Source organism: Phasianus colchicus, chromosome 4 (assembly GCF_987193195.1).
Source record: "Phasianus colchicus chromosome 4, bPhaCol1.hap1.1, whole genome shotgun sequence".
NCBI lineage: Eukaryota > Metazoa > Chordata > Aves > Galliformes > Phasianidae > Phasianus > Phasianus colchicus.
In genome coordinates, this window is record NC_143439.1 from 26,360,632 (window position 1) to 26,373,313 (window position 12,682).

Sequence of the window (12,682 nt, forward strand, 5' to 3'; positions counted from 1 at the left end):
CTTGCCAGTATTTTCCTTGAGCAGTGAGAGTGGAAGTGGCAAACTTGTCCTTGCTCATGTTGAAGAGCTAGGGGAGAAGGTAGAACATTGAAGACAAGCTTACTGTTGTTGTTGAGCTCTGCATCTTAGTGTGTGTGCTTACTGTCTTTGAGGCAGGTTTATGTCCAGTTAGTGTTGTGGGTGGAATAACTTTCAGTGTAATTCAAACACAGTGTGAGAGCTGAGAGAGGTAAACTCGTTTCTAATGGCTTCTAGTGACAGTGTCTCTGACTGGAGAAGTAAGGGCGAGTGTTAAAAGATGTGTGCGTTTATGACAATGAAAATATGCACAATTCGGTTGTGATTTGTGGTAAGAGATTAGTTAAAGGAGCATAAAAGCTTGGATGCTGCGTTGTTTTATGGATTTTGCATTGGATTGGAAGAGCTGAATAGACTAAAAAACTATTTCATTCTGTTTTTTAGCTTAATTTTAATCCTTAAAGATAAAATGAATCTTTATTCTCTACAGTTAACAGAAAGCGTATGAATAAAGTGTGTTACCTCACTGTTGGTAGTGCATGAATGAACTGAAGTAGATGACATAGTAGCGAGTCAGGCCAGCAGTGCTTTCATTTTGTACTTCTGTCGTAATTAACAAAAAATAGAAATAGTGTTCAGTAAAAACACTTTCAACCTGCAGCTACGTGACCGGGTTCTGCATGAAGCCCTGCAGCTTGAAGGATTTGAACTCAATTATTTCTTTTGGATTTGTAATGATTTTTTCAGGAGTTTGTGCTTTTAATTTCTTCCCCTTTTTTTTTTTTCCCAAGAATTCTCCTGTCCCTTCAACTCTTCCTGAGCCTATGACAGCTAGTGAGGCAGCTGCTAGAAAAAGCCAAATAAAAGCAAGGTGAGTAGATGATGTGGCTTCTTTTTTAGTATTATTAAACTGCACATTTGTCTGAAACTTTTTCTCATTGAAAGAATCACTCAAATAGTTCATTAGAGTAGATAAGCTACATTTCTAAGTACTTCAAGTCTCTGAGTTGAATTTTTTTCAATTATTTTGAGAGCCCACTGAGGAAAAACTGAGATCCTAATAGTCATTTGATACTGAAAATTGTTCTAGTTCTGAATCTACCAATTTGTGGCTTAATTACTAAAATTTTTAGCTGTAATGATCAGCTCAGCTGCAACTTTATTAGCCTACTGTGAATAGAAGCAAACATTGGGCTCATCTAAGCCATGTTTGAGCTGTACAGATATATCTATGCTGTTTCAAGGTAGTGATTGGTTTTGTTGGCCCTACTGTCAGTTGATGACATACAGTTGAGGGAAGGCATAGAGTACTAATGGAATAATGTTTTCAACTCCACCTGCTAGGCACTGCCGGGAAAGAGCCATGAATTTTCCTACCTAAGATTTTCTGACTACGTAAGATGCAGAGGTTAAGGCAGAAAACATTTAAATATAATTTGCTGAGAACTAGAATGAAGTGTTAGGTACTGGAGCTTAGCTTGTGAATTTGTGATTTTAAGCAGTTAGACAATTTTTAAAGATGTCAATACTGTGACTGGACACAGTGGGATTAAAGCTCCAAAGTCCCTTTTTGAATATCTTCCTTATCCTGGAGGAACATGATACAGTGCTAACATACTACAGAAAGACACAAATATTTAGGAAGTTTATGAGTGATAGAACTACTAGATGTTTAATCTCTTATGAAAGCAGAAATGAATTAACTCATTTAAAAAAAAAAAACCTTTGTATGTGTATGAGAAGTAACTATAGTTGCAGAATCGCTGCCTTGACTTTTCCAGGTAGTTTTTATTCACTTCTGTGATCTAAGGAAAGCTTGCACAGAAATTTAATCTAGTGCTTTATTCTCCTGGAGAACAAGGCTGTTGCACAGCTCTTCTGAAAGTCTTCTGTAGCAGTCATGTCTCTTTTGACTGTGGTGAGAAGAGTCGTAGGAAACAAATCTTGAGGTATTTAAATTGAGCTCAGAAGTAAACAGTGTATGTTTAAGATGCAAGTGAACTGTAAAGAGATGACAATTAATTTGAATACACAGCAGTTACTTTTAATGAAGTCTCATCTATGGGAATATTGTTTCAGAATAACAGATCCTACTGGACCAACAGAAACCTCAATTGCACCACGACAAAGACCAAAGGCCAATTCAAGCACTGCTGCTTCAGGTGTTCTGACGATCCAGAGTTCAGCAACACCAGTCAAAGTACAAGTTCCTGGTGTATTTGGTAATCGTGGGCAAAAAGGTAATGTACTGACACCTGAGGTTTAAATGAAGCAAATGAAACAATCGTTCCAAGTTTCTTTCCCTCCTTAATCTTTTAAGGATAACCTTTGAAACTTAAAAATAAGTAGATGCTACTTTGTCAAAAAAAGCCCCAGTGTTTTTTCCCTTCTGGGTGACTCTAACTGTGCAAGTAGTAGCCATGCAAGACACATTGATTTATGCTAGTAACTGCTTAATTGAAAGGCTGCAAAAACAACTGAATGGCAAAACTCAGCGATCTGAGGAATTACACACATAAGCCAATAGTTCTTAAGAATGCTTTCAGAGGCCAGTGCAGTACTTAAACATGTACTGCAAGACACTCGTGTTTGGATATTTTATTTACTTGACTTCCAAGTATGCAAAATCCAAAAGCATTTAGTTGCATTTCTTCACTGAAGGATGAATTTGTCACATTATTTTAATAAGGATATAGACAAAAATGTTAGTCTCAGTTTTGAGTCAGGATAGATGAGTATTGTTTGAGATACTGAAGATAAAAGTGAATTGCTAGTAAAGTAGAACTCTTGAAACCAGCTTCCTCTGTATTGAGAGTGAAGGAAGCTTCTCATGTCTTGTAAGTAGACACTGTGGATTGATAAGCCTGCAGTTGTCTTCATAGAAGGTAAAATATACAGTAAACTTAGCTTGTAAGATGTCAGACTTGGAGGGACTATAAACTGTTTTTGCCTTGAAATGCTAAATGCCAACTGCCAGGGTAAGTGGACAGTTGAAGTTTAGAAATTGGCATGTGAGTAATATTGTCTTAATATTACAGGAACCCCAAGACCTGGAAATGGTCAAGAAATGTTGCTGTCTCAAGGGACCAATCAGCACCATCCGCAGCAGAACAGAGTTCTCCAGCAGCTGCAGCAGGGGGACTGGAGACTACAGCAGTTACACCACTTACATCACCAGCAAAAACAACCTACAATTCAGGAGGCTTACATTCAGCAGGTACAAGACACATATTTAAAATACATTTCTTAAAGAGCAGTATGTTGTGTATGTTAGTATTTCAAATTGTTTGCTTTGCGCATTTGTCTCTTGCTTAGGCATTGAAATACTTATATGGGGAAGTTGTTTTCTTTGTGCTGTCCTGCTTTTGTTTCTTGACCCAGAATTGTTTTGAGCCAGCACTTGGTGGCCCAAATAAAGGTTTTGTCTGTGTAAGCATGCTCCAGAGAAACATTTGGGATGATCTAGCTGACAACAGTATGCTTGTAGGAGCTGGTGTAGGTAGACCCTCTGAGTCTAAATATTTGTGTATGCTAAATAGGGGAATCATGATTTCAAGGTTTCTACTTTTTTTTTTCTTTCTGAATACAGTGTCAACAAGCAGTGCACCAGCAGGTGATCCAGCAGCAACTGTTGATGCAGTCTGTGTACCAGCAGCAACCTTCCCAATCTCAGTATCCTGCTATGGTATGTCAACAATGGAATGTCGCTGATAGTCTTCAAATATGTCCTATGATTATAAGATGTGAAGTTGCAGCAGTGCAAGTTTGTGAGTAGTTATAATGAGCTATGGACTTGGTAAATATCTAAAATTGTATTCACTTGAGAGAAAAAAAAAAAAAAAACAGTTCATCCAAACTCTGTTGAGAAAGCTTATCTGTTACATCAGTATTAAATGGGATATAGTCTAAACTTTGATCAGTAAAGTACTAACTGGAAACATACTCAATGCTTAAAGTTTCCAATAATGACCCCACAGCTAATGTAAGTTTTTCTGCAAAGTGATAAAACCACAGAGGCATCAAATTTCTATTTCAAGCCCAGGATGTCAAATTAGTTAAAACATCTAAGTACAAGTAGCCAGTAACAACTTTTACAGGCACTGTTGTGTATGTATGTAGCTGTATTCTGCAGCATTTGCTGAGGAAATCATGCAGAATTTCTGAGTCTTCAAGTAGTATTAAACCAACAAAATACAGTTGGCACCCTTAGACCACTTCAGTACTTCAGAAAGAAAGAAAAAGAGAGAATCCAGGTTGATTGTCACAAGGATGTTCTGGAATGATGCAGTTCAATCAAGGTTATTCATAGCGTTTACAAACCTAACTAGCCCAGAGAAATCCTTGCTGTGTATAGTTTCACACTGGAATGCATGATAGAAAATGAAGTTTTGTCAGTTGCTGGTGATTAAGCTCTATTGTGCTAGTTACTTTATTTTTAAGGTTTCAAAACTGCATTGAAGAACATTTTGGCTGTTCTCACTTCAAATGGAGAAGTCTTTCAACATTAAGTTATTAGTGGTTTCAGAAGAATATAAATACTCTTGCATGCCCTTTGTGATGCTGCTACAGCGTAATGGAAATTTACACATATATAACAGTTAAAGATAAAAAAAGAAAACTATGTGGCAGAAGGTGTTCAGAAGTTGGAGAGAGTTTCTCGCTTTTTGATTAAGGACCAATCTTTCCTGGTATATGGCTGTTTTTAATGAATCTGTCTGTGAGGCCAGTGTTGTTACTTAGCATAAGAGCTTCAGGTTTACCTGTCTGAATGTTAATAATGTGCTGACTTCTTATTTAGGTGCAGCAATATCAGCAGGCTCTTATACAGCAGCAGATGCTTGCTCAGCAACAGCAACGGTCACAACAGGTGCAATCTCCTGAATATGTCCCTTCTCTACAAGACTTCTCGCCAGCCTTAATCTCCTACTCTACATCACTTCCAGTACGTTCTGGAACAGTGGCAGATTCTCCCTATGCTGCAAACAGGCAAGTATTTTGACACAAATGTACCAAGGGTTACTATCTGCTTTCTGTTGATAACTGTAAGAGGCACTACCAAATCCTTTCCTAGGAAGTTAATTGCTTCAATCATAAAGTATTGCTAAAACTAATAAATAGTTAGTGGTAATGGATATTTTAAGTGGCATGAGGGAGGAGAGCAGGATGCAAGTCACCAATAGATTAGCCTAATTAAACTTTTTAAAGAACTTGTGTTTTTTTTCTTGTTCATGGACCTCTTCCAAGAAACAGACTGCTAACCTTGCTTTGGGTGGTCATCAGTACATACTTAATGAAGTAATGAGTATGACACTCACAGACAGTAATTTTTACCACTTTTTGTTCTTTAATCCAGTTTGTAGGATACAGTTTTAAGATGGGCTTTATAATTCTGATTAGTTTGGTAGGAGTTCTTGCTCTTCCATCCATTACCAGTAGTCTGACTTGTATTCTGTAGTGGAATGTATCTTAATTTCAGTGATTGCAGAAGCCCATGCATTTACCATTTCTTAATAAAGTGTGGTGAAAGATGACTTTTTCATGTATTCTCACTGTAAATAGTATGTGGAATGTGAGCAAAGCAACATTAAAAAAAAAAAGACAAAAAAGTTGTCTTTTAGTTTCACTGATGTTCTGACCTAAGTTAGTGTTAACTACATGAGCTCATAAATACTACTGTTGCTACATTTGAAAGAGAAGCTCTTTGTACTTCTTCCGACCTTGCAGTCTGCTGTGCAGCCTTTGTTGACAGACGTTTTTTCAGATTTGCACATTTCAGGTCCTGCTGTCATTCATAGTCACTTTACAGTATGATGAAAGAGTGAAAAGCAAAGTATTTTTCCCCCTACTGGTTTTATTGATACAGAATATCACTGTGACAGATTTGGCTTCATGGAACCAATTAGGTAGCGTAATACATAGCAAAGTGTTTTTCTGCATGCTTGTGTCCATATCTGAGACTTAACACCTGTTCTCTGATCTAGCCTATTCCTGGAGTACTTCTGTTACAAATAATTTTTTAAAGAAATAATTACAGTCTGGAAAGTAAACGATCATCTTGTGTATGCATGTCTAAAGATCTGTACCCCACTGCTTAGCTTTAAGTCAGTGACCAAAGAGTTGGCAACAATTGGCAGTGCTTAAGGATGATCTTGTGAGGAGAGAAAAGTGGTATAGCTAACTTGCCAAAACTTTCTTAAAAGGGAAAATTCATCTGATCAGAGGTTTTCTAGCATCTTAGCAAAGAGAAGATTAAACTTTGAATATACTTACAAGGGTTTTTTCTTAAAAAAAAAAAAAAGACTGCTGTATAAGTATAGAAACGAACACTGTGAAATACAGTTTTTCATCTTGCATCTTGACCAAGTTTTCTGTGCTGTGGCTATAATTAATAGACAACTAAAATGTACAAGGGTTGCATACAGAAATAATGCAATCAATCCACATGTTCTTAGCAATTCATTTTATCTTTAGTTTTCAGATACGTTCTGGTTAAGCTGTTAGTACATATGTGTTACCTGTATGCAATATTTTGACATAACAAAGCATACTATCAATTTTTATCCTGATGGACAATCCTGTAATGTTCCTTTCTTTCTTTCTGTGGACTGACTTTACAGGTCAGGCATTATTGATGCTGAGGCAATTACCAGTTACCCAAAGCAGAGCATCAATAACCCACCTGATATGTCAGGCTGGAACCCATTTGGAGAGGACAATTTTTCCAAGTTGACAGAGGAGGAGCTGCTGGACAGAGAATTTGACCTGCTAAGATCAAGTAAGGGACACTTGAAGGCTTATTTTGCTTCACAGTAAATAAGGTCTCAGCAGTACCATCATCTGTTTTACTGAAGGGCCATACAGTCTGTGTACAGAATTCTTTCTGAGCATTTGAGGGCAGAGTTGGGCCTGTCTCCTTTCCTTTCCCTTTCTGAAAATGTGTGCAATAAGATATGACTGTCTAAAACTGGTAGCTACTGGCTGAAGTATTGCAGAAATGGCTCTATCTTGGCTTTTAAATCCTGCTTATGTCACCTTGATTGTTAAAATGCTCTGACTAGCAGAGGTATTTGGCTGCTTGCTTCATTCCTCTTCAGCTTTTTTCTTGCACACCAGAACAGAAGATTTTGTGGGTCTGATACGTCCTTTGAAAATGCCTGAAAGAAAAATGATCTATTACATTATGTTAATGTTTTGTAATGTCCTTTTTGATGAGTGGCTACATGTAAGGGCTGCTTTATTGTTCTGATATGGCGTTAGTTGAATAAACTTTTTTCTCTTGAAGTCAGTTATCTCAATGGTTTTTACTTGGAATTACTTTTTTAATTGCTTAACACATGTTTGTTAGATGCTTTTCCTGAAAGCTAGCTCTGTCATTTGCAAGACTTACAAGATGTGGCAGTGTCAAAAAAAAAATATATATATATATTATGTGTACTTGACTGACTCTCAGTAAGTTTACTGCAATTTAAAAACACAGTAAAGCTAAATTTTAAGTAATTGGGGGGAAAGAAATGATGCTTTCAAATGTCTTTTTCTTCATGGGTTTCTGGATGGTTAATTATAGCTGATCAAGAAATGCATGTGACCTGTTCATCCTTGAGGAATGTCATTTGGTATTACTTTTGTCAGTGTCTGGTGGTAGCTGATGGTTTTCACTTCTATCCTGTGCTGATCTCATAAGACTTCTATTTTGGAGTTGCAAATGTAGCTTATACTCATTACACAATAAAATGACTCTTCTTTGCTAGCATTTGGGGAGAATGGGTATTGTACTGGCTGAAGAGTGAACGTTCTTTGCAAATCTAAGTTTCAAAATTGGAATTTTTCCTGGTACTAGAATTGAATATCTCAGGCTTACTCTTTCCAGTGGAAGCCTTTGAAAACTTTTGAAATGACACAGTCTTCAATCTGGAGCAGATGAGCTTGAATCAGAAAGCACGATGTTACTCATTTCTAGAATCCTGATCTGGCTGCTGGATTGCTGACTGTAGTTGTGTCAAATTCTGTGAATATAGTTTGGCAAAGCCATGTCTTATAAACAGATTAGAGTAGAAAATAATGTATTAACCAAGGGTATACTTGAAGTGGCTTCATGAGTAAGCTGGAAGATACTTCACAAGAAATGCTCTTGCCTGGGGTAGCTGAAAAGGCTGCTTTTTTAGCAAGCTAGGGAAATAAAAGGTGCTACATAAGAAAGTAAAATAACCAAACTTTATGATTCTGCTTCGCACAGTGTGATCTTTTCCAAATTTTAATGGAACATTCTATAACAATAAAATGTTACTTGAGTTATGGTTTTAAAAGTGAGATTTTTCCTTTTTCTCGTAGGCTCTTGTAAGCTTCCTGTAAGGGTGCTTAATGAAGAAGTGCCCTAATTGCCTTTGGCACCTATGTTCTTTGTATTTTATTCTGTATACTTCATTTTTAAGACTTCTGACATTGTGTTAAGATTGCACTAAGAAAACTTGACACAAAAGCAAGCAAACACCAAGCAGAGGGTTACCAAGATGGTGATAACATTGTATGGAAGCCCTGACTGTTGCTGCTTGCCAAACAGCCACAACTGGTCACTGCAGTGAGTGCATGACAACTCGGCCCAGTTTCTATGTGCCAAAATACTGAATTAGATACTGACCACAGTACAATGAATATTATCGACCTGAGCAGCAGTGCACTAGGTGGCAGGCTTGTTTATGCATCAGATGAGATGAGATTATAGCTTTTCATGGGCTTGATTTCAGTTAAGAGGTCCAGTCAATCTGTGTGTTTGTGTACATGTGGATACGTACACCAGAGTTTTCAAGGACATTTCACTTGTTTGCTATTACAGGAAGATCTTAATAGTTGTCTTGCAATGTGACTGCCTCTTCTGTATCTAGAACAGAAATATTTAATTTTGCCTACTTGTTCTTGCTCAAATTTACATGGTTAATGAGAAGCTGGGAGGTTTGATTACAATTAAAGATAATGGCTGTCTTTCCCTCTGAAATGCTTTCTGCAGTTTCCTCTGATATATCTCAAGGATCAATGCTTGGTTCTCTTTATATGTAGGCTCTCTCTTATGAGAGAAAGTTGCTGTTTTACTGCCAAGTGCTTTTTCTTCAATTCTTGAGTTTACCATGAATCATTTTGCCCTCTGGAAGAAGGAGAATTGAAGATTCGGGTTTGTTAAAGAAATTGTATTGTGACTGAACCCAGTGGCTGTCCTGTACTGTAGAACTCCTGTACAGTGTTACACAAGTCTGTCTTTTTGCTGTGTTACATAGTGCTGAGTATGGCATTCAACATGCGCATCCTTTTTTTTTTCTGCTTCCAAAAGCTTCTTTGTGTTGTTGAGCTGACAATTACCCATGAATTGAAAATATTTTAAAATCTGTTGCTTCTGATGGTAATGCATGAATAATTAAATGTGCATGGCCCTTGTTAGAGTATCATGATATAATGAATTTTTGTCAAGCTAACTTGGCTATATATATATAATATATACATATACATACATTATATATATATATATATATAAGTATGATGTCCTAGTGCTGTGATGATTACCCTTATCCATGGAAAAAAGAGCTAGCTCTTAGAACAGAATGCCTTGTTTAGACTTCAGGAAGATTTCCAAAGTACAAAGATGATCGTTGTTGTAAAAAGTTATGCACAGCTGTACCTCTTGTTCATGAGCTTAAATGACTGACTTGGTATGAAAGGTCATCTGTGCCATTTAGTACCTGATAGGTCTCTGTTGTATCTGCAGTCTCAGCTGCACTTGGATTCACTGCATTCACTGAGAAATGAGTCTTGGGTTACTGCTTTGAGGATGCTGCATGTAAAGTACAGTAAAGCCCCAGTGTCTGCTTCTGCTTGGTTGAAATTGGAGAAAGCATGGCTGGCTGTTGTCTCCAAAACACTGTTTGATAAAAGGAGATGAATGTTAATACAAAATGAGCAAAGCACGCTTTTGCTTCAGATGGACAAAATGACTTCTTTTTCAATAGCTTTAGCTTTGAATTGACACTTTTTAAACTTTATTTCCCATAGAAACTTATTCAACAATGTATACGTCTAGGTTCCATGGAGGTGATGAAACCCTAGTTATCTTTCCTATTTCTTTCTGCATGCTTAGCATTTCAATCCATTTTGTTTTTCCTTGTGTTGCTCAAGTAGCAAGATACTATCATCTTCTGAGGGTTGAGATTTCTGTAATCCTATGAGGCAGCCTTAGCAGTTCAAGTTATTGCATGCTTAAAAGTCCTTCTAGGTTTTGATTGCCTGCAGATTGGTTCAGCACTCAGTTCATTCTCCTCTAAGGCAGAAACTAGGAATAATAGAAGCCTGCTTTTCTAAAGGTGCAAGCTGAAGATTGGGTACATCCAGAAGCTATTCAAGCTAGTCTTCTATGCATCTTAACTTATATTTTTATTCTACGTGACTGCATCACTACTTTATCTCCCCACCAGAAGTTCCTCAGTTGGGTTTAAATTTAAAGTAGAGATTGTCTGTGATACAGCAGCTCCTGCTTCTTATTTCTTTGAGCATATAAGTGTAGATAAGAATAAAACAACTGAAACCGTGGGTGCTTTTATGTGAAGAGAACACTTGTCTGCGGAAAACTGGCATATAATTTCAGAACTCATGTACTTTGTACACAGAGTTAATATGCATCTGTCTGAAGTAGATAAGCTTGCTGTCCTAGCCCTGGTGATTATCTCAAGAAAGCCTCTTGTGTCCTGTATGGAAGGGCTGAATAGCACATGTGCAAGGAGCTTGATATGCTACTTAAGCACAGTTCAGCTACATTTCAAAAGCTGCAAGTTGACAAGAAGGACCTGCTGCAAATTGTTTGGAAGAACAGCTGTCTGCTGTGAAAGGAGGGAGAACAAGACGCTGCACCTTGTGCTGAGACTATGGGACAGTAGCTGAAGATGGCAAACCTTGTCCCTGTGATGTTGGGAGGTGATAATGAGTTTTCCTAGGCCCCCCTGAGCTGTAGTGTGGTGGCTGGGCTGGGCAGTCTGGAGCTCAGTGTGACCTTGCTGTAAGACAAGAAATTAGTCAGAAAAACCATTTTCCATTCCTAGTGCTTCTAATTTTTGCATTGTTAAAAACCTTAAGCTGAAACCTTTAGTAAAATGAAAAATGAGTACCCCAGAGTTGAAAACCATATAAAACAAATACTGCATTTCTCTGTATAGTGATGCTCTTTGTTCCAAATTACTACAATTTATATCTTTAATAGAAAGTATTCCCAGCAATTCTGCTGTGTAACTTTTTCTTTGTGGCAAAGGCTACTCAAAACTTGGATTAAATGAATGATTTTGCTTTTTAGATTAGCACAGTGGTTCTGGTTTAAAAACCTCAAGTGCAGATGACTAGTTGTAATTTCTGTTATAGAACACATTTTAAGACCTTTCTATATAAAGACCTTGCTTTTAAGACCTTTCTATAAAGCATTCCACTAGGAAATATATGTTGGTTTTGCTTAGACAGAGGTATTAAAAAGGGAGCTGTGCAGATCAGTATTCCAGAATGCTCAAGAAGTATGAACTGTATCTTTAAAACATACAGGAAAATAATCAACACTATGTAGCTCACTCACCCCAAAGAGTAGATATCATTACATTGGAGTAAGACCTGCCATTTTTATTTTATTTTATTTTTTGTTCTGTTTCATTTTATTTTTTACAGACAGGCTGGTGGACAGGAGAACAACTTCAGATAAGAATGTGGAGCTACATTCTGCTCCACAGAAAAGTCCTCCCGAAGATCCATTTGGTTCTGTTCCTTTCATTTCTCACCCAGGCAAGTGACATCTGTAACATTGCTACCTCGTATGTGTGTACATACATATATACATATATATATTTGTGTGTGTATATATATGTTGAGTATGTGTGTCCAGTTAAATGACCAAAGATAAAAGTCTTGGCTGCCTCATGATGGTTTTTTATGTCTATTACCTCCTAATAAAAATCTCTCTCCATCCAATTCTTGGTACTTGAACAGTGTGCAGACTGTAGTCTTGACAGTGCAAATATATTGGGCCAGTGCAGTGTGAATCACTAGCATACAACTAGAAATACTTCTGCTGAAAGGAGATAAAGTGACTAAGGACAGATTTCACATCCACCCTTCAGTCTACTTCTAACTTATGCTGTTTCTTTAGTTCAGTTCTTCAGCCAAGTTAAAAATGTGTATTCCTGGTGTATTGAATTGTATTGTTCTTGGAGCAAACTGATTCAAAACAAATTAAATATTTTGTCATATCTAAATTTGGAAGGAGAAGAATTTGTGTTTTAGCTTTTGACTATTTTTTATTTTACCTTAGATAGAAGTAAAAATAACATCTGTGACCACTGACTATGAATGTGAATCTGTTATTTTGCAACCTAATGTTTTAATGTTTTCCTGATCAGCACTTTATTTATAATTTTGACAACCTGAGGCAATGTAAAAACCTATGAGAATTGATGGTAAAAATGTCAGTTGCTTATGGATCTTACACACATCCCTACAGGTGTTTGTTTGGGGAAAGACGTGCTTTAATATACCTTCTGTTAACTGTTCTTATCTCAGTTCAAAAGCTTGAAGTGCCTTAAAATAAATTGCTTTAGAGTCAACCGAAGTTAACATCTATGTTTACTTTTGCTTTCACCTTGAATTCCTAAAG

The 12,682-nt window shown here is 37.0% G+C and overlaps 1 protein-coding gene across 3 annotated transcripts in view; it reads left to right on the plus strand.

Annotated features, from left to right (window-relative positions):
• BMP2K (BMP2 inducible kinase) overlaps nucleotides 1–12,682 on the plus strand; it is an 87,905-nt gene that overhangs the window by 59,089 nt on the left and 16,134 nt on the right. For all 3 annotated transcript variants that reach the window (XM_090138949.1, XM_090138948.1, XM_031596638.2), the window contains 7 exons: nucleotides 810–889; nucleotides 2,098–2,258; nucleotides 3,057–3,235; nucleotides 3,608–3,703; nucleotides 4,817–5,004; nucleotides 6,636–6,793; nucleotides 11,701–11,814. In XM_090138949.1, coding sequence (XP_089995075.1) covers nucleotides 810–889; nucleotides 2,098–2,258; nucleotides 3,057–3,235; nucleotides 3,608–3,703; nucleotides 4,817–5,004; nucleotides 6,636–6,793; nucleotides 11,701–11,814 — 976 coding nt within the window. The remainder of the gene's footprint in view (nucleotides 1–809; nucleotides 890–2,097; nucleotides 2,259–3,056; nucleotides 3,236–3,607; nucleotides 3,704–4,816; nucleotides 5,005–6,635; nucleotides 6,794–11,700; nucleotides 11,815–12,682) is intronic.